Raw genomic sequence first — 24,559 nt, forward strand, 5'->3', positions numbered from 1 at the left:
AAAAAAAAAAATCAGGTTTTTAAAGAAGAAAATGCAATCCAAAATGCTACTGAGTGCTCACTATCACATTCAAAGGCATAATTCTCTCTGTTGGGGATAGAAATGCAAACTACAGGTGTCTGTTCAAAAATGAGGCAATAAGAAGTTGGATGATTCTCTGTCAGCTCCATTGCAATAGGCTTGGAAAGAGCTTCTTTATTGTATATCTGGAGATCAAGATCAGCTTTCTATCAGCATAACTGCAGAGTACAGCTTGCAATCTTTTTTCAGCCTCAGTTTGGAAATAGAAAATACAAAATTGAAAAACAAAATTATAAGCTCCATTTCAGCGACACATTTTTTTTCCCAAGTGCCTGTAGCTTTAAATAGTTTTATGAGAATTACAAATTATTGTGATTCATACTGCACAGTTTTGCTTTAGTGCTGCTTAGGTTAATTCCCACTAGAAAGATGCAAATTTGCTATTATGAGATCAGTTAAGGAATGCAGAATAATTGCCAGTACAAAAGCGACACTTAAAATAGGTATCTACGACATATATCAGAAGGAAGAATATTCAAGCTACCTAATGACTTCAATTCAAACTAAGGGGATTTAAAAACACCTCCTTCGATATAAACCAATTTCTAATTATCATAGAATCACAAAATAATTCTATTCCTTCTGATATGTTATACAGTAGTAAACACCTATTCTAAGTGTCACTTTCATACATACAGTGATATAATTATCTGAATATTGCTTTAGATTTTAAAAGAAATGTCTTAAAAAATTTGGAAGGAACAAACGCTGATAAAACCCAATCAAGGAAATGCCTTTAATATTAGAACAGAACTTTCCAGCATTTTTATATAATAGCCTTCATAACAGTTTTGGTCCTAATCCCCTTTGAAGACATTCTGGAGCAAAGAAATGAGCTAGTTTCCTTTCCCACCTGAAAGGAACCTATTGCCCCACCAGAGCACACAATCATTCACATCATACGTCCAGCAACCGTGTGGGCACTGATATAAATGACAGGATGCTTTTGCTTAGCCTTCGATTATTTGCTTGCACCCACTGATAAACATTGACAAAGAGCTCAGGCAAATCAGACACACATGCTTGTGCGGGAGGGTGCTTCTCTGTGCAAGAACATGTTTCTGCACTATGAGGAGGTTATTTGAGCCTTTGAACTCACTCCATGACTTATTGAAACCATGGTAGAGTCCCTCTGGCTGGCATGACAGGAAAAGTACAGGCTCCTTATGCTCTAATGCAGCACCCTGGATCCACGAGAGCAGTAAATACCATTTGTTATTACTGTTTTTCTCATCAGACTTCCCTCCCACTTTAAGAGAGGAAAAGACAGGGGTTGGGGAAAAGGTCTTGCTGGTCTCACTACTTTCCACTTCACTGGAGGCATTTTTACAAAGTATCTTTTTTTTTTTTAACATTAATAAAACTCTAGACTTCTCCTTGTTGAAAACTAGTGTGAGGATGGAAAGCTTTTCTCTGGTTTGATAATGGGGTGTGTTTTTTCACCCTTTACTCTCTTGACTCTTTTAAATAGCTTTTACTAGTATAATCTATCCTCTTTATCTTGCTTCCCACACAGAGAAAAACATCCCACAGCGAATAGTGTTCATATGCATTTATTAGTTACTATGAGTTTTATTGCTGCATGTGATGCTGTGCTTTAAAAAATTTAAACATGCATTGCCATCTTAGAAAAGACACTGCATACTTGCTAAGCAAGTAGTACCTTAGCTCCATTAAACCTCACTGAGCAAAACCATTGTAATCCAGCTGCCAGATATATGAAAGAATTCAATCTGTAATTAATATAATATGGCCTTTATTGAGGACCTAGCATGAGAAAAAAATAAGGCTTAATATCACTGTAGGCTCACCAGCTCGAAGTTTGGCTCCACCAAGTGAGACAATGTGATGTACTCTGAGTTCAAATTGCATTTAAAACCTGTCACACAAAAGCAGTAAGGCACCTAATCAGATGTGTCTGAAAGAGCACCTATGTTGTCCACATTCATCTGAAATTATGGCGAGCACAAAGGGAGCCTTCATTAGGGTGCTTTATTCCCACATAATAGGTACAATGTTTTATATTTCATAAGTTAGTCTTTAACTTGCCTGAACTCTCGGTCTTTTGTGCATAGCTCAGACATGAGCTGGGAAGGCTCATTCCTCTGGCATTTATTTGGAAATCACAGCTCATGATCAGTTGCTAACACCTCGAAGAGCATGCTTTTATTCATCTTGTTTACATAGATAGTTTTTAATACCATTGCTGTTCATTAGGCTTTATGCACTATAATCAACACCCCCTTCTCCTCAGCAATTAAGTAATTTACCAGATGATAGACATTTCTGTACAGGACCACTATACACTGAAAAATTAGGCTCACTTCAACAGAAGCAAGTATCTCTGCACTAATTATCACTAGTGATAGTCTTTCTTTCTAGAAAGATAATCAGGCAGATTGTGCTTTCAGTAACACTAATGTAAATGCATAATAATTCTGGCATATCTGCAATGTGGTTCTTCCAGAGTTGCATAACCACAGCTGGACTGCATTTATCCAGTAGAAAACTGAACCCTGCCCGGATCCAGAGCAGCTGCCCTCAGCAGTACAGCTGACTTCAAATTTAGGGACAGGATCTTTCATCTCTTACCGGAGACACAAGCTGAGCAATATTATTATTGTTATTGTTGCTATTGTTATTATTAATGAGGCCCATTGTGTCTTTTTTTTTTTTTAATAAGTATTTATGTTTTCCACCCTCTTAGCTGACAAGAAGCAATAGAGGAACTGGGACACTTCTGGCAGTCAGAAAGCTGACTCCATGAATACAAGCCAAACTTATCACCGTTTTGCTCCTAAAGTATGGAATTGTGAGAAAGCCATTTGGTTAAATCACTGTTAAAATGAGATATGGTGACATTTTCTTGTCATTATTTAATCTTATCAATTAAGTGTGTATATATATATATGTGTGTGTGTGTTTCCACATGGACCTTTTTTCTTTTTCTTTTGACACTTCGAATTCCACTAAAAGATGAAGCCACTCCTCCCCCCTGGAAATACTTTACAAATTAATTCCTTGAACATTGTACAGATTAAGGATGATGAATCAGCACAGATTTTCATCTTTATAGTTCTTCACAAGATATCATGAAGAAAATAACTGGAATTATGGTCGCAATGGAAAGTTAAAGAGCTGTGATGTTATATGCAATGAATTGAGTTAATTCAAATTTGCTTATTTCAGCAACCACCTCTCAGAGGCATATATGACTGTCCCATGCAAATCACTAGTCATGAGTTTCAGTGGTGGTTTGCCTATGCAAGACAAGATGAACCCAACTGATTATAATCACTGCTTCCCTCCTCTGCAATAGAAATTTGTACTGTGACACACGATACCAGCTGCTGGACACTGGCTACTATAATAAAAGTTAATTTGCAGGATGGTATAGGCTGCATTAATTTTCAACATGGCAAAATGCTAACAGTTGACCCAACCTTGGGCCAGTGTTGTTTCATCAGCAAACTGAAAAAGGAAGTAAGTAATGAGTCATATAAAATGCTATAAATGATAATTATTTAGATTAGTCAAAGTCACAGGAGGCTGGAGGGATAATAGAGTAATGTGAGAACATGAAACAAAAGCAGCACAGAGGCAGCTGAAATTCTCTGCAGCTAAATAAAGATTAAAGCATTTACCTAGAAAGAAGATACAATTTATACAAAGTGGAATAGGTTCACCAGGGGACTGAAAGAACATTCTACAGCCCTCCTCCCTCCTCTTCTTCTCCCCCAGTCCTCCAGAATATTCTGCAGCCTTTTCACTAGGAAGCCCTGCAAGAATTATGGGTGGTTTAGGTTATATTTCTGATCAGTATCAGATAGAAAAGGGGTTAAACCCCAAGCCTCTGATATTTCACTGAGTACCCTAGCTGTAAACCCTTGGATTTGGAATTATATTTCTGTGCAAGAAAAAAAAGAGCATGTGGAACAGCTGCATTACAAAAGGCCACAATGCCTGCTGTGGAACCCTGGATGGAGCCCAGTCCATCAAGATAGCTCTTGCTAAGCCCCTAAGGAACGTAACCAGCTTACCAAACTCTTGGATCCTTTCCAGGACACTAGCTGGGTACCACATTGGTCCAGACATGCAGTGATGTGTGACCAGGCACACAAATCTGAGACCGAAAGGGTCACAGTGAGATGGAGCTACTCTCAGACTCTGGGCTCTATTTAAATACTTGGTATTTTGTATCCCACCCCAAGGTGCTCCTAACAAGCCAAAGGTTCATAGAGGTAAGGAGTAATAGTCCATTTCTCAAACATGTTACCCACAGTGATGCTGTTGAAAGATAGCCACCATTGAAATTAGTGTTTAAATTGAACTTTGATTTCCAAAACAGGCTTGTGAGTTTTTAAGCCGTGGTCAGAAATCTGCAACAAATGCAGCTGGGGTCACCCAAATGATGGTACTATGTGTGAAAAAATAGTCAGAGGGACACTCTCTGCTGCTCTAAGCAGTGGCCAAAATTCATAGCCTGAGGGAAGGGACATGGGTAGCATCCCTGCCCTGTCTCCCACAGGGAGGTTAGATTGGCCCCACTTCCATTAGAAAGCTGGTTACCAGAAAAGAGGTTTGATATGAGACAAACATGCAAAACTGTCAGATTCCACACTAAGCATTAATTGAAATTGAAATATTAATAACTATTGATTTACTATATTGATAAACTATTGATTTATATTGAAATATAAATAACAATTAATTGAAATAAGATTTTTTAAGATGCAGCAATTGAGTGACAGAAAGACAATGGAAAGCACAGACAACTGCTTCAACTGAAAGTCCAGTGGCAAGAGAAAAAAAAAATAACAGTGAGAAAAACAAACCCTAACTCTTTTCCCCACCATGTTCCCTCTCTGAAATGGGGATAAAGCACACACCTAAATTTTTCTGACTGAAAGCCAATGTCATTTCAAGCAAACAGCCTGCTATCCACATAAAAGCTCTTCAGATAGTGCAACATCAAAGATGAGACCCAGCAGCAAACAATCAGCTTAACTAAGTAGCCCTTTGAGAGCAGCTCTCTCAGGAGAGCCAGCTGAGCCATAAAAACTGCTGGGATGAATGACATCAACGCAATTTACTGGCTTTCTTCACATAAAGACCTCAGCGTAAGGAAATAATTTAAGGGACAACTAAGCTCTGTTAGAGTCATAATTAGTAATAATAGGTTCCATTACACATATTGGTGTATACAACCAATTCAGGATAGTGACGCAACAAGCTCTCCTTTTTTCCCCAAAAACATTTTATTAACATTACTTATGAATTTGTATTTAGAAAATATTGTAGGTGAATGCAATTGAAATTCAGACATGGCTCAAAAAACATAAAAGAAGGTGCAATAGTATCAACATAAGTATAATCTACGACAAGAAATACAACAGTTCCTCAAAAGAGGGATTACATGAGATTTGCAGAAGCTTCTGGGTTTCTGGTGTAACAGCCACTGCATAAACACAAACATCATGATCCTCAGCAGATACAGTCAGCATAACTCTGTTAAAATCAAAATTATGCAGATTTCTGCTATACAATGATCTGGAGTGTAACTTGGCAGAAGTTTTAAATTTTGGGAGAAAGTAATGGTAACATTTTCATTTTAGTACTCAAGTAGCTTACTCACTGCCTTTGTCAAGTGTGTTTTCTTAACACCTTGACTATGAATGTAACAGTAAAGGGACAGCCTACTTTAATAATAGAGCCGGAGTATGTAAAAAGGCAGGGCAATAAACTTTTGGAAATACACTTTTGAAAGGTTTCTTTTCTTTAGTAATCAGAGAATGCCAAAAAAAGAATAAAATCCATGGTAGAGATTTCTCTCTGTACCCTCCCCAGTTATGCTAAGGGACAATTGATTTGTCAACTTATTTGTAAAAACTGAAATATTCTCCCAAAGCAGTAGTAACATTCCCCCATAAAAACATGGAAAACTAAACACCTGGCTTTGCCAAAGTATTACTGCAAAAACAACAGAGCAGAAGAACCAAACTTCAGTCCATTCTTCTTCTATTAAGTGCAGTTCCTTATAAAGTGTAATTTGGAAATAAAAAGTTCTGAAAGACAGAACTATGTCAGTGTACAAAACTGTGTGGAAACTATCTTACAAAAGAAGAAAGTGGAATCAAAAGAAGGTGTTTCCAACATCCAAGTGAACATCAGCTTTAAGACTTAGGGTTGTATGTCTGAGGTTTTTTAACCAGTTTTCTCATCATTTTCCTGCGGAATACATTCATTGGTTTGTTGATTCCTGGTTTCTGAGTCCCTGCTAAGAAAGTAAAGGAAGCAGTTAGGAAAACAGTATGACAAAACTGTTACTACTCTTTATTGTTTGGTTATTTGGGGGGTGGGAGAGTGTTACATTATGCTGTTGAAACACTTGATCCAATAATAACAAATGTATCAGAAACTGCAAAATGTATTCCGGACTGCCTAGTCTCACACACTGTAAGGTTTCCAGTGTGTCAGCCTTTGGCACTTTGGAACTTTCCTGCTCTTTTCCTCGGCAAGCATCCAAGCCTTTTCCAGCTGTTTTACAGTGACAGCAGTATAGAAGTAAACACAGTGCTCTACTGTGTGTGTGTGGTGGGGAGAATGACTGTTACTGCATCTATCAGAACAACAGTGGGTTTAAATCTAAACCATAACCAGTACTTGTGGGAGACAAAAGGGTGAAGTTATTGGGGTTTCTGCACGGAACTGGGTTTCACAGGGAAGCTGCAAAGACATTTGGGGTTAATTCTAGAAATGTTTACAAGGGCTATGTGAAACGTGTGAGTGCAGTTGAGAACACAAATACTTAGCAAATTTGACTGAAAATCTTTGTCTTTAGGCTACCAATCTTTTAGCATACAGAGCTATTGTGGCCAGTTCCGAATCATTTCACTGTCAACCCAAGGTATTTTTCTTTTCCAAGATCAACTTTTTAAAAATGAAATTAATCAGAAAAGTTTTCATTCCAAAAGCCATGGATCAATTTAAATAGCAGTTGTATATTTGCCCAGTGAAGGTCAACCGATTTCAACTTGAGACTACAAAAGGAACAGGAAAGATGCTGGGGAGGGAAGTGTTGTGAGAGGAAGAGAGGGAGTGGCTTAAGTTGCCTGGAAGATTTGCTTAAGGCTGCTGTACACTCCCAAGCTGTAGAAATGAACATGTATAGCACAACATTAATTAGCACCTATTATGCCCTTAACTATTGGCTTTGGTTATATCAAGCCTTACTGAATTGTGAAATCTACAAGTTGGTGAAAAAGCTTGTAAGAGAGACTTCATATTTGGCTATCTGGTGCTCTAGTTGAGACAGACATTATTTCCTTCTGTTTTCCACAAAAGAGTGGGGAACAAAGGAAGAAACACCAGGTGGATCTGGCTGGGTGTAGGCAGGGGCAGAGCACCAAGGTGAGATGCTGAAGAGGAAGTTTCCTTCCTCCTCTCTCTCCCTGCACACTTAGGCTGGAGCCTGGCCCTACCATTTTCCAGGTAGTAATATATGCAAATTAGATAATCACAAGCATCTCATATAGACTTAACTATTAAAGACTTTCTTGTAATACTAGAATGGCAGAGACACACTCAGGCTTGTCACCCTCAGAAATAGTACTGTCATGACTAACTGGCAAACAATATCTTTACTCCTGAGCACTGTGCTCAGCACGCAATCCTTGCCACAGCCCTGGATTTACAGCCCAGAAGTAAAGTATCATATCCTGATTTAGGCCTTCTGACTACACACCTTAAATACTGGAGTACTCGGACCCTGTGCATATCTTGGAGCTACTTTTTGGCTTTTTTTTCTGTTGTTTTCCAAAGGCATGTACGTGCTAGATAGAGCCTTCCCCCCACCCCTGGTTAGTATCAATTGTTTAAATGCTGTGCTGGCTTCGCTTCCCGAGTGCTCTGGGAATCAACATATAGTTATGTGTTTCTCTCTCTCATTGATCTACATATCAAATGAATTAAACTAGAGCATTAAAACTTGTGATAGCTGGTATGACCATATGGCTGCAGGTAAAAGCAGAACTGTTTCAGCTTCCAAGCACAGCCAAATTTGAATAAAACAATTAAGAAAAATCAATTATCATTCACAACCCTTCCCTCCACAGCTACAGAAACAGTTGACTCAGCACAACTGATGAGGCAGAAATCTTTAGTAATGGGAATGGGGCATGGGAACAAGCAGCAGGAAATCAGGGGAAGGTGGTAACTGCTGAAAATGCAAAGGAAAATAAGAAATTGATTTGACAACTCACTTTAATCCCACTTAAAAATACCTAGAAGGAAACGATGCCTTAATCAGTGTTCATGCTGGTAGTGAACACTTAAAACAGTTTATTCCTTGTAGGCTCTAGTCAATTAATTAGCACGCATTTCTGAACACTTTGTTTAAAAATGGTGTAACCATCTCACATCACATTGTTCTTGTCAGAAGGATTTAGTGTTGCATCGCAATTTTCCCTGCCTTTGAAAATATGGAGTCTAAAATGCAAAAAGCATACACCTGTAGCAATCCAAGGTGAGTAATAGAACACTGTGAGTATCTCTTACTGGTATTTGGACTGCTTTATCTGTGTGTGACTGACAGAATGCAAACAATCTTACCTTTTCTGCAAACATTGTAACAATCCGTCTCAGTAACGAAGTTATTGGCATTTCCACCACAGCCGGTATATCTGAACTGCTTACATGATTTAGTCTTGGCATCATAGTAATAGCGAGGCACAGAAGAAGAACACAGTCCTTCGTCCTTTGGGCTATAGCATAGTGAGGGACCAGCTTGAAAAAAAAAAAAAAACAACAAAAAACACATAAATGTAATTTCTATGCCAAACTTCTTTACATTAACCCTGAAATAAATTTTGTGGCTAAGTATTCTTCCCATTGAAGTGACATGACTGTCACCAGTGACTTCAGAAACTTTCTACATCTTGTTCCTGTGAGTTACAGAATTGAGAAAGCAATGAACAGACCCAGAAAATAGAATTACCATCCCACAAGTGAAATATATCACCTTTCCCCATTTGTGATGCCATACATACAACAACTGAGATATTCACATAGTATCCAACAAAATATAACAATATATAATCATTCCAGTGGAATGATCTCTGTAGAGGAAAAAGGCATTATTTTCTTTATCCTTCCTATGATTTTGCCAGCAAATCCTTCCCACTTGCAGCAAAAAGTACAAACCCCATCACTTTCCTCTCAATAATCTTATTTCATTTTGCCTCAGCAGAAGTTTACTTTCCTTGCTGCAGACCTTTTATCAATTTATTGGATGTGCAATAGACAAAAATAATTTAGCACTCATCCAAGAGGATGATGACAATCTGTCATCAGCCAAACATAACTGTCTCATCAAACACAGATAAAGCTTAGGCAGTGATGGTTTTTATACATTTTGGAAGATCTTTCTTCTTCAGAGATCCTATCTCATACTGGCTATTAACCTGGTTACTTATGACAGCACAGCTATAGTCACCTGCCATAATTACCACCTCTCTTCTTTAAAGCTCATATGGAAAGACAGTGAAGAGTCATACCAGGCAGAAAATTTCTATCATAAATTCAGCTGTCGAGTGCCAAAGGCCCAAGTCACCTAGCACCATCTCTCAGACCTGAATTTTAGAAAGGTACTTTTGCTTTATATTACAGTATCGCTGCCCTGAATATGATTGCCGTAACACCTCACATATCTGCCTCAACAACGCAGATCTCCAACCTTATTTCCCTTCAGATTACACATGCACAGCTCTCAAAAAGTCAAGAGGTCAGTTGGGTGCCGCTGTGGGCATATATAAGGTCACAGTAAACCAACACATCTCAGTAACAGCTGAGACAAGTGACACAAAAATCTGCCAGCAAGAAAAGTGTCTGCTTCACAGAAGTCTTCAAAAATACCATTGTATGGGTATCCAGAGGAAAACATCAAATAAAATATCATCTTCATGTCGCTTTCAAACCATCTATTTTATTAAAAATTTGGAACAACCATTACTTTTCTCTGGCAGACAGTGGTCCACACAAGCCTGCAAATCTCTGAAGTTGTTGCCATTTCCATAACAGCCACCGTAGATGAACTCCTCACACCTCATTGAGCTCAAATTAAAGGCATATCTTCTTAGATGACTCCTGCAAGGTCCTCCATCAGCCTCCATCCGGCATAATTTGGGTACTTCTGCAAGAAATATAATTTTACCCTCTGTAAACACCTTGTGCTCTCCATATTACTGAGCAACATGGTAGTGGAGACTACTCTATTACTTTGGCTGCAGGCAAGTCCCTGCTTGTCCCACTACCTATTCTTTAATAAAGTGGGATAAGATTTAAGGGAGGAATCCAACGCATTAATTAGCAGTTATATTTCTCTGTATCAGGGAGAAGCTGCAACCGGCAGCAGTAAGCGACGGGGTGGGTGCAAATCATCCCACCAGCAGTACACACACCACCTCCCCCACGGGCCACAGAGGCGCCTCCAGCCCCTGCATCCCCGGGGGCACTTCAAGGAACCCCGGCGGGTCAGCCCCCGGGGCCGGGGAGGGTGGAGGGGCCGATGCCCGGACTCACTCTTGATGGTCCAGCAGCTCTTCTCGCAGTCGTCGAGAGTGAGGAAGTTGTTGGCGTTGCCGTGGCAGCCCCCGTAGGTGAACTCCTGGCAGCTCTGCGTGTACCTGTCGTAGTACCAGCGCGGCACCAGGGCGCGGCAGGGCCCGTCATCGGGGGGCAGCAGGCAGGCGCGCTGCTTCTCTACGGGAGACACCAGCAAACGGGGCTGAAGCCACCTCGGCGCCGGAGGAGGCCCCGGCAGCCGCCCACGGGGTCCCACCGAGCGCCCACTCCTACCTGTGAGGGTGCGCGGGGCCAGGGCTGCGCAGGCCAGCGGCAGCAGCAGCGCGGGCAGCGCGAGGCGGCAGCCAGCGGCCATGTCGCGGCGGTGGCGGGCGGGTGGGTAGCAGTGGGGTCTCGGAAGCGACAGTGCTGCCCAGCCCGACGGCAGCGCTTTATATGCGCCGAGGAGGCTTCCCCGGGCCTCCTCCCTCCTTGCGCATGTGGTGGGAGGGGAAGGTCTGATTCAGCGGGGCAGCAGCTCCCCGCTGACCCGGCCGTCACTGGGGCGCGGCAGGCTGCGCGCCTGCGTGAGCCCGAGCGTCGGGGGGCATGGGAAGCCCCCGCTCCACCACAGCCGTCGGGGGGCCCACGGAAGGGGGAACAACGGGGCGGAGGGTTCTCTGCTGAGGAGCTGCGGAGGGCGGGCCGGGGTCCACGGCAGTCCCGTCCCCGTCTATGTCTTCCTGTCCCCCCCGACCTCCTCACATTACGGGATGATGCTCAAAGCGCATTTCCTGTTAATCACGGGGAAATCCGAGACTGACCACTTAGCGAAAGTTCTCTCCCACCTCGCCGTCGCCCCCATGGTGGCCGCTCCCTGTTTGGAGGCTCCGGGCAACGGGCGGCTGGACCCTGAAAACCTTGGGACCCTTCGGCAGATCCTGACTCAGCCGGATCAAGCACAGGCAGTGCTGCTAGAGAAAACACCAACAAACCCACGTCACCGATTTAGTACCGTTGTGTATAACGCCAATGAACTTCAGAAAACCAGGGCACCATCAGCGGTGCCTTTCCCTTGGATTCCCGGGAAACCCAAGGGCTGAATGAAACCTCTGGCCAGTTCAAAGAGAGCTGAATTTCAGGAAATGTCATTACTTGTCTTACTCTAGATTTTAACCCCACCAGGCAATCCAGTGTGATCTGGGAGAGGAGGGGGAAGCAGAGAACCTCATACTTTCCCTCTCTAATCTATTAGAGACATTACATTAATTAGTGTTTACTCCAGATTTACTACAGTAAGGGAGATAAGAGTGGCTGCAAATTAGGCGTGCACTCTATAGATAACAATAAATTAATCTGATCTCCTATTGTTCTTCTCCGCTCCCTTTACAGCAACCGTGACAGGCCACAGTCTTTCAGGCAGGCTCTGCCCTCGATGAGATTGTGATACAGGGCCCTTGAAATCTGTGGCCTGCAGGAAAAAAGCCACAATACGTACAGGTTAAAAGGAGAAGGAACTTCATAGCAACCTCATTATTTCAGGAACTGACTTTCTGTTCATGGCTTCTCTGCTTTTCTTATATTGCGGAGGATTACAACCCAGTTTTCTCACATAATTTTGCTTTTCACAAAGACAAGAAAATGAGCAAATTTAATTCCTACTCCACCTATGTGGCTTCTGAAAGGCTGTGAATATCACCTCTCCTTCCTTCTTCAGCACTGTTCCTTTTTTAGAATCCCCGGTTGCCGAAGGATGAGTGGGTGCTTTAATGAACAACAACAACAACAAATATATATATATATACATATATATATAAATAAATAAAAAGGCACAGTTTGAGGCACCACCAAAGGACACATCTGCCATGGTTTAGACACTTACAGCTACAACTGTTAGGAAAAGGTGTCCTCATTTTTAGGGGTTTGTTCAGCTGATTAAGCACAGCAACTATAATAAAGTGTATGTCCCTCTGGTAGGAAAGAACACACAAACAACATACATTTTACATCTCCAGAAACAAAAAAAAAAAGTCAAAAGGCCATCCTTCTAATATTAGGAAACTCTCAAGTGATTTTAATATGACTAGAGTGATGTCATTTAGCTTTCATTGGATTTTGTTGAAATTGTAAAGAAAGTCATTGAAATGCCACTTTAAACAACAGCAGCAAAATGAATGCTGTCATGCAAATACCATTTTCCTTATTTCCCATTTCCTCTGTGCACATACACATCAAAGTTTGAGCTAAACCCACCTATCCATCAGTGCTGCAACACAGTGCAGTATTTATTCAGCAGCTTCTTTGCTGGAACAGCAAAGTTCACTTAGATTAGGTGAATAACTGTAAAAATGGATAAACGTGAGTAAAAAAACTAGCACAGCAAGTGGTACAAAGTCCTTTACTCACTGCCATCAGTGAAGCTAGTCATGTCAGCAGACATCTCACCATTTCAGGGTCATCAATAACAAGCTGCAGCTGTCCCTTTCACCCCAACCACATTAACCGTGTGCCAGAACCCACCCTCAGCTCACTCTTGCACCCTACACCTGCCACCATCACCCTGCACACTCTCTGCCTCCCTTCACCACGTCTGTGCTCCCACCAACAGCCCTGTCTCCCTGGAGTGCCTGGCCCGCTGGCTCCTTTCACCCCTTTCATCTGGCACCAGGACCAGCTGCTGGTGGGGTTGGGGAATGCAGCTGCCAATCTAGATGACGAGGGTGTAGAAGGTGCATACCAGCAACTGGGAGGGGAGAGATAACAGCCAGAGGTAGGGGAAGATGAACTGATTTTAGCTAGCTGTCTAAGTAAAACAACTGCAAACCCCAAGAGCACTATAGGAGCAGCACTGGAGAAAAAAGATGTAAATCTTGCATACTGCTGACAGCTGCTTACATCTGGTGAGTGGGGAGAACAGAAAGGAATCTCTGTAAAAGGAAAAGCCAGAGGTAGAAATAGGGAGGTGTGAGTGCCTGTAGGAATCTTTGAAGTACCAGATAACAGGACTCATGCAGGCCCATTTTAATGGCCTGAGCTTTGTTCAGTTTAAAAGGTCATGAATTCTGCCTCCACGGGTATTGCAGGAGTGCAGCTGCTAGGATCAGAAGACGCACAGGGGAACACCCTGTTTCAAAAAATCATAGTACCCTATTTGGGATCTAGACCTTGAAAATATATGTAACCACGGGAGAATTTCCTAACTCCTTCTTGTTCCTTTCTGAACCCATCACTTCTCTTATGGGGAGTGCTCCATCCTCAATACCAGTCATAACACCATGACTCCGGAGACACTTGTTGCAGGCCAGGCACAACAACCCTCTCACGCAGAGCTGCAATTCTGTTTTGCAGACATAGCTACCAACAAAAGTTGCTGTCTGCCACTGACAGGCTGGCCACTGGCCCAAGACACTTAACCTGAGAGCAGTTCCTTCCCCTCTCTACCTTTTAAACCATTCCATTTATAGTTTTAATACACAACTATGCATGGACAGCAACGTGTCCATGCAAACCACCTGCTGCTGCATTAGCTGCTGGGAAGAGGATCACGGAGCCCAGGGATCCTGGTGTCAGAGGCAAACAAGAATCACCGCCAGGGCCAGGAGGAGCAGAAGGAGGTGGCAGGGGACCAAGACCTCACCCCTGGGCCAAACCACTAGTCCGACCTTTCTACTTTTACTCCACGGTGGTGGTGAAGCGGGAGGGGAGATGCCGGCACCGGAGGGTCGCTGCAACTCCCCGCTCCTGCTGCCGGCTGCCCCTCGGGGGGCCGGGCGGCGGGGCCGAGCGCCCTGCCCGGGGCCGCGCCGGAGTGGCCGGACCCTCCCTGTGCAGGCAGGGCCCATGTCAACGCCCCGGCAGCCCGACAGCGGGGCCGGGGCCGGCGGCGGACTCTAATCCTGTTAGGGGGGATTAGTGTGGCTGTTTAAAGGCCGGGAAAGGGGCGCCAAGCGCGTCGGGGAGGAAGTGGCAAGTGCGGAGCAGCGGGGCAGCCCGGACGGCACAGTGTGAGTGAGCCCGGGGGCGGGCCAGGGCGGCCGTCCCATCGTTCCGCCGTCCCGCGCTGGCCCGGGGGCTCCGGCCCCAGCGCCCTCGCTGCTCAGGGGTAACCCTGTGTCCTCCTTCCCTCTGCGCTTTGGCAGTGTAGACGATGCCAGCCATCAACATCGAGGACCTGAGCGAGAAGGACAAACTGAAAATGGAAGTGGAGCAGCTCCGGAAAGAAGTGAAGCTGGAGAGGCAGCCGGTGAGTGGCCGCAGAGAAAGGCTGCCCGGCCGCCGGGGCGGACGGCAGAGCCGAAGCCGGAGCAGGGAGAAGCCCGTTACTCCCCGGGGAGGTTACAGGGGCTTATACCGCACCCGGGGCGGGAAGAGAGAGCACGTCGGGCAGGCGGCGGGGCCGGGTGCGGTGGCCCAAGCGCGGAGCCGGAGTGTCCCGTCCAGGAACGGCGGTCCCGGAGGAGGCAGGGGCAGAGGGACTTGGGGAGCTGCTTCGCAGGACAGCCCTGGGGCGGGCGGGCTTTGCATCGACGCGTCCTGTCAGCCTCTTTGGGGCCAGGACCGGGAACGGTGCGGGCGACATACCACTGCTAGTGCCGTGCCGCAGAGCCAGTCCTTCATGGGGGTGGCCGTGGAGCGGGGAAAGGGGCGCGCCATCCCCGGGACAAGGGGCCCGAGGGGCCGACCAGGGCCCGCCGGCTGCGGCTGCTCCCGTTGCATTTGGCACCTTTGGCTTCCCTTTCCTTGCGAGTCCCTGGAGCACAGTGCCAGCACAAAGCAGCCTTCCCTGACGAGGGAGGAGCGCGTCAAGCTGTTTCCCTCCTCTGTAAAACGCGTTGGGACTTGGCAGTGCCAGGTGAGGGGGTGCTGTGTAGCGGGAAGTCTTCCTACGGCACCGCTCCCTGTCCCGTTACTGGACCCGTGCCGTCCCGTCCGGCACCGCACCGCATCCGCCGAGCTGCGGAGCTGCGGCCGCCCTCTCCCCTCTCAGGTCAGGCTGTGCGGTGCCCGGGCAGAAGGCAGGATCCAGGGAGTGCTGGTGCTGGGCCACCATCCATCCATCCATTCATCCATCTATCCATCCATACCACCTCATCTGATAGAAACACTGGACTTTGAGTCATTCACACTGATTGTTCCTTTCCACAGGTGAAATGGTATCTAGCGAAAATTGTGTATTTTTGCACATTTTCTATAGATGAAAGACATGCAGGACTGATCTTGCTCCATGATAAACCTAATACTAATTTTCTTTAATATTTTTATTATTATTTCCTTTTTTTTTTTTTTTCAATTCTGCATGCCAGTATGAGCAAACTACACCTGAACAAATGATTCTAGTTAGGACTAAAAATACATTTATATGAGGGAATCAATTGCATTAGTCATGCTAATAAAATTGCATGTGTAGGTATTTAGCCCATAAAATAAGAAAACCACATTCAGTTTTAGGTGTCAGGTATCAGTGACTGTGGATGTTACAGTACAGTCTAAAGCTCCACCAGTACTGAGGGCTCCAGAACCAAGTACTGTAGAAGTCTGTGTCATCCCTGAAACGAACAACTGAAACAAACTCTGTAGGATGTACAGATTTTGATTTTAAAAACAATAATTTAAAATTATTGACTTTTTTGTTTTGTTTTTGAATAAACCAGAAGCCTGTTCACGTCAAGGAATAGGTATTTTCACATCACCTGGAATAAAGCACAGATAGCATCTTCAATTTTAGTCCTGTGTTACAGAGGAAATCTCACTGTGAGAATGTAAGCTGTGTTGCAGTTGTCATAGTCCCGTGGTACCTGTATGGCTGATACAAGGACAGGGAAATGCAGAAGCCACACTTCTGTTGTCACAAGAAGTAAAAACATCTAGCAAAATTTTCTTCACCCTTTCTTATACCTTTACGGCACTATGAGGAAATGTTCTTTGGAATAATTTTTCAAATTAATAAAAATGTCTGTGTATTTAAGGAGACATTTGTTCTTATATATGAAAAAGACTCTGGTAGTTCTGACTGAAGTAAAACAAACCATGGTCCTGCATGCATGCTGGAGCACAACTTTACTATGGTATAAGGTGTCCCAGTTGGAATGAACAGGGTTTGTAAGATACACAAGAGCAAGGCATGAGTAACAGGATTTGTATGTCCAAATTCAGTGCTGTAAGGCAGCTAGAGGTAGTTAGACTTTATTTTATACATCGCTTAATTGGAAACTAACCCTGAATTCTTTCTGGTGGCTTAAAGCTTAATTTTGCACAGGCCATGCTCTGTTGGTCTGTGATACAAGGTAAATTCATGGGTTCCCTTGTTGTGATTTTACCTATGGAGTAAAATATAATTAACAAAGAAGACCTTAAATTAGAAACAGTAGTCATCTGGTGGTCTGGCCAGCAAATGGTTCCTGATGCTGACTCTGCACTACTGTGCCTCTGCAGGGATTACAAGTGGGAAGGGAGGAGGTGGGGACAGAGCCAGGAGCCTGTCCTCAGACATGTCACGCATTTGAGCACCTAAGGGCAGTTTCTGCTGACAGAGAAGGGAAACTGAGAGGTGTGTATGGACATGGATCCTCTGGAGCTGGTGGGATTCGCCTGTGTGCCCTCAGGCTCCATTGGCACTGTTACTATATATACTGCATGTGCTTCCTCCTGTTTCAGTGAACAAAACTAAACCAAACCCATTTCTTCTTCCCAGGTAGTTCTCTGTGGGCTTATGTACACCAGTGCTAGTCTTCTATGAATGTCAAGCAGAGTGTCATGCATGTTATGCTCTCTCATAACACAACAGGCTGTTTTATTAACCGTTGGTTAAAATAACCCCAGGTAACCTGTAAGTAAATCGTCTTTCCCAGCCAGGTCTTTACTCCCGTTCATGACCTACAGTAGCTATTATAGAACCGCAAGGGGAGAATTTGTATTACCACTGAAAAAAATAATTACTGGATGCTTTGTCTGGGAAAAACACTTGAAATCATCAAGACTTTGAAATTGAATTGAAAGTTATAGATCTCAAACCATTGACCGTGATTCACACTGACGCCGATGGAGGGTGTGATCTACATCTTAAAAACCTGTATTACTTTATTTTAAAACAAACAAACAAAAAAACCAACAGTTTGACTATGCAACAAGTGCTGTTCTGAGTGGTATACACATTCACAATGGTACCCACATGTTCTGTGAACACTGGGCTGTGAAAAAGTGGAAAAAGCTGAGTCTGCACATGCTTAGTGCTGGCTTTGTGCTCAGATCTTGTGTATCTGGTTGCGATGTGCACCGTAACGCAGCTGCTTCTCTGTTCTTTCCCTCGAGGTGTCCAAATGCTCCGAAGAGATCAAGAACTACATCGAGGAGCGCTCTGGCGAGGACCCGCTCGTAAAGGGGGTTCCCGAGGACAAGAACCCTTTCAAGGAGAAGGGAGGTTGTGTCATCGCTTAGGAAACCCAACCCGGCGTCTGTCACCAGAGCAGACACTTGTACCTGTAGGGAGTCACTAGCGTGTCCCCACTGCCGCCGGGCCGTGTTGAACAGGCACAGGAGCGGATTTCCAATGTTTTTTAACATTCTTTTCCTCACAAAATTAAAGAACCCTTTCCCCAGAAAGCAGCCGAGCCCCGCGTCGCTCTCTTGGCAGGGCCGGCTGCCCCCGACCCCCGCCTGGCCGCTGCTCCTCGCCTGGCGGGGCCGGCTCCTCTGGTTTCGCGGCGCCGCTTTCGCCACCCATTTATCGGTCGCTTCGTGGCTGTTCGTTGTCATTAAAGAAAACCTGTCGGTAACCCGAGAGCGTGCCGTGGCTTGCAGCGGGAGAGAGGAGCTGGAGGCGGGACGGGACGGGGCGGTGCAGGGCAGCCGTTGAAGCTCGCCGGGCCGGGGCCCTCTCCCCGCGGAGCGGAGGTGACTTCGCGGGTACTGGCGACCATGGCGCTGCACGGCAGCGGGCGCCGGGCACACCTGACCTCGGCGTTGCACGGCGGCAGCTGGGGGCGGCGGGACGTGAGGTGCGGCACTGACAGGCCGCAGCACCACGACTGGCGGGCGGCCCTTAGGAAGGTACCGGAGCGGGGGGAGGCGGCGGGAAGGCCCGAGAGCTCCCCTGGACACCCAGCGAGCCGTCCGGCGCGGCCCGGGACCTGTTCAAAGAAATAAAACTGCCCCCTGCTAGTGTCGTAAACCAACCATGTGCTCCCCGCGTGTGACACTGGGGTAGCAGAACACTTCCCTGCTGCGTGCTGCCACCGGTGGGCCTCGTCCCGCGGGTGGGGGCACCGTGTACTGTCCTTGCCAACTGCAAGGCGAAGGGCGGTTTGTGGCTGCAGAGCACGCGAAAAGGCGGAACAGGGGCCATTTGTCACTGCGCTCTTGCCCGAAGGGGAGTAACGGCAGGGTCCAGTAAAACCGAGTCATAAATCAAGAGGCATGGAGGCACTTTGGTAAGGTACCATGTGCATTGAATGCCAAGTGATGACCTTCAAGGAACGGTGGTGATGGTGAACTCTGTATACTCCCAGCAATGAGGTCAGTGTCACCTGTAGAAGACTGTAGTATGATTAAGCACACCTCTCAGCTGGATAATTGACTGGGAGGTGGAAAGGGCTGGTGTGGCCCAGGCTATGGGGCTGTGTCTGCCTTTCAACTATGAGCTGATGAGAACTGCTGGAATTCAGTATTTGCTACAAGGAGTAACAAGTTAACTGCAGCAGTTGGAACATTGCTTACAATTGGAGCAAGCAAGATGTGACTTCAGAGATAGGTGTTGCAGAAGGTAAGGCCCTGGCCCTGATTTACTGATGGGTAAGTCAGTAAGTTCTAGTTGGTGGTGCAGGGCTCTGCTGTAGCTTTTTAAAACCAGTATGCACTGAGTTGTCAGGTATCCTATGTGACTGTTTCTGAATTATGTGAATGTTGTGGGGTTTTTTTTCCCCCTAGGAATTAACTTTCATACATTCCAGTGTTGAAACAAGACAGAGCAAAGGCTATTTATTTAATCAAGTTTTCTATCCCTAAAATAAAACATGTCATCATTGAACTTTAGCAGTTTTAGGCTCATCTTCTGTGTTATAAAAAAGAAACCTGAGCACCAAGGAAAAAGATGTATGACCAGTGTGTTTCCTAAAAAATCAGTTTCATTGGATTCATTTCTTGTGCCCTTCTGCAAAGCAGAAATAAGCTGCCAAAGAAAGAACCAGGAGGACAAGTTTGAAAGGAATCCTCTCTCTCACCTGGATTAATAGTGCAGGATTTTGTGGCTAATACCACACTGTCAAATTTGTGCTGATCTCATCTGGAGCAAGCCTTTGCTCTTGTGTGTGTGGAGTCATCTGCCTGATGAACTTGTTTCCGGGCACACTGTTTGGTCCCTGTTACCTGCCCAAGCACCAGCTGCAGTAGTGAATTAATCAATGGCCTTCTGAAATGCAGAGAACAAGGCTAGACTTTATGAAGGCAGTAATCCAGATCTGGAAGATTTTAAAGTCCTGCTTTGTCACAGATAGGTGTTTTGTATCTCAGGTGTTTGCAGCTGTGTGTTTACTGAGGGATCAGATGTAAGGAGGTGGGGGAAAGTGGCTGTATTAGTATCTGCTGGTGTGCTGCGTGACACAAGGCTTTTCTTTACAAATACAAATATGTCTCCCCTTGTTTTTATTCCCCCTGTGTCTCTTAAAGTGTAGCTAACAGTACACCCTACCTTTCTGGAATTAATGCAGATAATTGCACTGTGGGCTAAAAAGGAATATGATGCTACATTTACCACAGAACCCCCTGTGATTAATATATTGTAGAAGATATTACAGCAAGCAATATAAGCCCAGTTTTGTTATTGTCCTTTATTTTACAAAATGCTTGTATATCACTTATTTTACATTTTATCCGATCATGTAGGAAAAAAAAATAACCCACCAGTTTATGTCAAATACAGTCTGATGTTGTTCACTCCAAAGGTTCTAGCAATCATTTTTTGCTTAAGTTAAGCCTGTCCCCAGTGTTTTTAGGATAAACTGAAAAGTTTTCAGGAGGGAATGACCACTCCAGATCTGTAACACATTTTAAGTGTACCTGTTATGTAATTTGGGACATACTTTCCAGTAGCTAAATTCAGATGCAGCTACCAGAGAAATCAGAGAAATGAGCAGGGCAATTCCATGAGTAAGAACTGTTATTTGCCTCCATTAGTTGTATTTTTTAGTCTATTAAATTAATGTATTTTAAATGATCTGCAATTTTCCAATTGTTCTGAGCAGGATGAGGAAGAGACTTATAATTCTAAGGGGCTGTTTTTAGCAAGGGTATTGAAATAACCCTGTGAGTGGTTTCCTTTACAACTTTATAGGTCACCACCCTTCCTCTTGGAAATTGAAAACTTAACTTTTCCTTAACCTGTTGAACAATGCTTGCAGTGCAGTGGTATCCTACAGCTTGCTGCAGTATTTAGATTACAGTATAACTGGCTTGAAAGAAAAAGATTTAACCTGCTTTGTTTGTATATGCATAGTAGTATGCATATACATATGGAATATATACATGCTGTCCATTTTTTGTTTCCTCTGGCATTAGTAGCAAGAGGCTTTAGGAAATAGGTTTGAGAAGGATTGACATCTATTTTGCTGGAGTTGCATGTAATATAAATGAGATTTAATTTCATACCTAGCAGCGACTTGGTGTAGTTACATTGCATTACATCTCTGTAGGATGAGGGGGTTTTCCCCTGTGACAGCGAGATTCTCCCAGAGGACACCTCTGCCTCATTTGCCACTCTTGGCTTGTATGTTACGAGTTTCTGTTTACTAATGCATGTATTTTTTACAAGATTTAAATCCCCTCCATATTAGAGCATGCAGGATCTGAATTGAATATTGACATTATTTGTAACTTTCTAGTAAAATTATTGTAATTTTTCTGTCAAAAGAATATGGCTCTTTTTGACCTTCTGCAAAACACTGAAGGGTGACCATCATAGCCACTGGAGCACCTTGGATTGAGTTGGTTTACTGTATTTCTAGCAAATAATAAAAAACAGTCACTGAACAGCAAAGTAGTAGGTTGATGGCATTACAAATAAATCTGGTAGAAGTTGATCTCTCACTAAACTGGGAGAGAGAAAAGACACAGCTGAATCTGCAAAATATGGGACTTGCATCTGTATTTTTAAAACCTTATTTATCAGGCGCCTGAGGTAAAAGTTACGGGAAGGTGGCAGTTAATTGTGACTTTAGTAAGGCTCACAGATTTTGCACTGAGTGCCCTTCTGACGGAAGCAAAATGTTTTTCCAGATTATGGGGAGTTTGCAATAGCCTTTGTGTCTGCCTGAAATACATATAAACATGTGGGGGCTAGTTCTCTTGCTGGTATGGGTACACAGCAATGTCCCCTGCCAAGAATTTTTGGTGGTAATTTAACAGAGAGAAAATTTTCATAATAGAATGTTGTTGTTATTGGAAGGGGCAGCAATACCACAGCAATAAACGGAACCATCTCATACATTCACTAGTGCCCTACCAAGAGCTTCTTCTAAGTCAGTTCAGGAGAGTAGAAGAGGGAAAAAAAAAAAAAAGAGCTTCAGTAGTCAAGCAAGCTCCATAAAAAGCTTTTTCTGATAATCAGAATAATGTCACTTAATGTACAAATGCTTCATTGTGTCGCAAAAATGCAGCAAAGGCAATTATATAAGCAATGCTCTTATTTGTTACTTACTGTCAGATTAGTGCATACTACTAGATTGCAGTTGCTGTGTCCCGACCTTGCATTTTTTTTTCCTATTCTATATTCATGTTAGAGCACATTTCCACTGCATCTAGCTAAACTTTTCAGTGAATATCGTTTAGTAGAACTGGGCCTAAGGGGTATTTCTGTGGTTTGGGTCTAGCTGTTATATTGCTTTATCATTGTCACATCCGATTGGATTAGGCAATGGTTACCCACTTCTTATAGCCAACAAAAATCAGGTCTTAATAAGCAGTTTATGACGAGTAAACAACTGGGGTTTATATAGGTTTTGCCATGACTGATCAGAAAATGTATCTTGGCTTAAATCTTTCTTACGTCACGTTTGCTTGAAATGCACAGTTAACTCTCTTCCCCTTCCTGTGTGCCCATATTAATGAATGTGACATCTCACAGTCAGGCGTCAGGGTGTTCTGAAAGCTCAGCTGTATTTCAGATCACCTTGCTCTGGACTTTAAATTCCTAGGAGTTGGGGTTTTTGCTGTTGTTTTTTCCTCTCTGTTTGGGCTCAGGAGGAGAGTAAAGCCTACATCCTGCTGCAGTCCTTGAAGATGAAATTTGGTAGATTAATACTTACAGGTTAAACAAGGAGGCTTCCAGGATGCTTGGTATGCTGCTTAAAATTATTTGCTGTTACATGGCTAGACTTACTCATTTAGACAGTAGTTGTTGCGTTTTCAATGTCCAGAGATCCCTGGTCACTAGCCCTTGGTAGTACCGACTGAGCTGCATGTACCTTAAGATAGGTTTCAATGACAAGTTTTTAACTTCTCTTTGAAAACTTAGAGCATTAGTTTGTCTGTAGGAGTTAGCCAGGACAAGCTTAATAACGCTAAGTAATTCCAGAAATGTCATTATATCTGCAATCTGTCATTTTATATATGGCAGCCTTCAAAGTATACCATAAAAACTTGAGATGGGGAAAACGATATGGGTGGCACACTGCACTCCTGAAAGTGCCATAAGTGTCTGAAATGGTGAAATGCAGAGATCTAAGGAGAAGGGAGTAGGGTGAAAGCCAAACTGTCACACCTGAAGATGTTCTTTGGTGGTGGATGTCTGTTTCCTGCCTGTGCCACGTGCCAGGCCAGTTGGGGAGAATGTGCTCTTTGAAAGCTAAAGGATAGAAAGGCTGGAGTATGGTGTATGCTTTGAGGTACTCCTGGTCATGACTGCTGGGATGTGGTCTCTGGCACAGCTGAAGAACTGGCAAGATTTTGTCTGTCATGAGGAGCCTTCTTTCTCCTCTGTCAGCACTGCCCAATCTTGCTGTGGGCAGGAGGCTGGGCTGGAGATGCTCTGCAGTGTTTGAGAGTGAAGAGCTGCTCTTCAGGCACATTTTGGAGGGTTTCTCGGGAGCAGATCCTCTCAGACCTGTTGTCACAAGCATTGATGTTACAAGTGTGCAGTGGAATAAGCACAGTATGTTGTGATTGCATTTTTGAAGGCAGAATAGGAAATTAGTCATCATGGATTTCCACTCTAGCAACAGCTTCAATTTCAACTTTCAATTTCTCATTCTTTGTCTTCCTTCTACTCTTCTTTGCACTTTTCCTAATAATTGTCTGAGGGCAAAAAGTGTCTTATTCTTCAGGAAAAGGTTAGGCTAGGTTCACTGCTCAGGTGCTGGACTAGACCTTTTATTTTGTTAACATGATGATGTGTGCCCTCTGCTCCAGCAGTGGGGCTTCCAGATGTGTCAGCAGGGTGGGGAGTTTTCCAGATGTGCGCAGGGTGGGGAGGCAGCACATACTTCTGCATTCCCTGGTGGTCTTGTAGGTTTTTAAATTTTTTGGTAAGCGTAGGAAAAAAAAAATGTGGTTCATTCAGGGTTTGAGGTTTTTTTTTTTTTTTTTATGTTTTCTGGAGTAAAAACTGTAGCCAGATGTATGGGACAAAGCAATTTGGAGTGTTTGTATTTCTGAATCAGTTATCAGCTTTGCTTTATGTATTAGGTATGTTGTGAGGACCTGTGTTGCAGTGAAAGGGAAGAAGCACATTGATTTAAGCAGAATCATGTCTAGTTACTTCCAAATGAACAGACCAGGCAAAATTGCAGAACACTCATAAAGTACACGCTTTTATTTTTTTTCTATGAAAAATCAGATTTTATAAAAATAAATGAGGACAGGTATGTTTTATTATATAAAAGATGCTGCCAACTCTTATATTAGAGGTTCTCCCTCTGCTATTTCTTTTTCC

The 24,559-nt window shown here is 43.9% G+C and overlaps 3 protein-coding genes across 5 annotated transcripts in view; 2 read left to right on the forward strand and 1 right to left on the reverse strand.

Moving 5' to 3' along the window:
* Nucleotides 1-5,317: 5,317 nt before the first annotated feature.
* TFPI2 (tissue factor pathway inhibitor 2) lies at nt 5,318-11,081 on the reverse strand. Of its 2 annotated transcripts, none has more exons than XM_034066690.1 (5): nt 10,936-11,081; nt 10,660-10,839; nt 10,091-10,270; nt 8,692-8,865; nt 5,318-6,355 (listed from the first exon to the last, which is right to left on the reverse strand). In XM_034066690.1, the coding sequence occupies exons 1-5, from the start codon at nt 11,015-11,017 to the stop codon at nt 6,255-6,257; spliced, it is 717 nt and encodes a 238-aa protein (XP_033922581.1). In that variant the 5' UTR covers nt 11,018-11,081; the 3' UTR covers nt 5,318-6,254. The 2 variants fall into 2 exon arrangements, with proteins under 2 accessions (XP_033922581.1, XP_033922578.1); XM_034066687.1 differs by having other exon boundaries at nt 5,318-6,358; nt 10,936-11,078.
* A 3,393-nt stretch (nt 11,082-14,474) lies between these two features.
* On the forward strand, nt 14,475-18,418 carry LOC101868603 (guanine nucleotide-binding protein G(I)/G(S)/G(O) subunit gamma-11). 2 transcript variants are annotated; one of them, XM_034063931.1, is made up of 3 exons: nt 14,475-14,645; nt 14,781-14,884; nt 17,950-18,418. In XM_034063931.1, exons 2-3 carry the CDS (start codon nt 14,789-14,791, stop codon nt 18,073-18,075), a joined length of 222 nt encoding a protein of 73 aa, XP_033919822.1. In that variant the 5' UTR covers nt 14,475-14,645; nt 14,781-14,788; the 3' UTR covers nt 18,076-18,418. The 2 variants fall into 2 exon arrangements, with proteins under 2 accessions (XP_033919822.1, XP_005152978.1); XM_005152921.3 differs by lacking the exon at nt 14,475-14,645 and having other exon boundaries at nt 14,656-14,884.
* A 137-nt stretch (nt 18,419-18,555) lies between these two features.
* Nucleotides 18,556-24,559, forward strand: part of LOC101875676 (probable acyl-CoA dehydrogenase 6) — an 86,895-nt gene continuing 80,891 nt past the window's right edge. The window contains 1 exon segment of the mRNA XM_034060567.1: nt 18,556-18,687. Coding sequence (XP_033916458.1) covers nt 18,556-18,687 — 132 coding nt within the window.

This window comes from Melopsittacus undulatus, chromosome 1 (assembly GCF_012275295.1).
Source record: "Melopsittacus undulatus isolate bMelUnd1 chromosome 1, bMelUnd1.mat.Z, whole genome shotgun sequence".
NCBI lineage: Eukaryota > Metazoa > Chordata > Aves > Psittaciformes > Psittaculidae > Melopsittacus > Melopsittacus undulatus.

What these genes read in the sequence shown, in the direction of transcription:
- TFPI2 (XM_034066687.1), bottom strand. Translation starts at nt 11,017, where the DNA reads ATGGCCGCTGGCTGCCGCCTCGCGCTGCCCGCGCTGCTGCTGCCGCTG. An exon ending in GAGCTGCTGGACCATCAAGA is followed by an intron (nt 10,271 to 10,659) that starts GTGAGTCCGGGC and finishes TATTTCTTGCAG; the next exon opens with AAGTACCCAAATTATGCCGG. An exon ending in TTACAATGTTTGCAGAAAAG is followed by an intron (nt 6,359 to 8,691) that starts GTAAGATTGTTT and finishes TTACTTTCTTAG; the next exon opens with CAGGGACTCAGAAACCAGGA.
- LOC101868603 (XM_034063931.1), top strand. Translation starts at nt 14,789, where the DNA reads ATGCCAGCCATCAACATCGAGGACCTGAGCGAGAAGGACAAACTGAAA. An exon ending in TGAAGCTGGAGAGGCAGCCG is followed by an intron (nt 14,885 to 17,949) that starts GTGAGTGGCCGC and finishes CTTTCCCTCGAG; the next exon opens with GTGTCCAAATGCTCCGAAGA.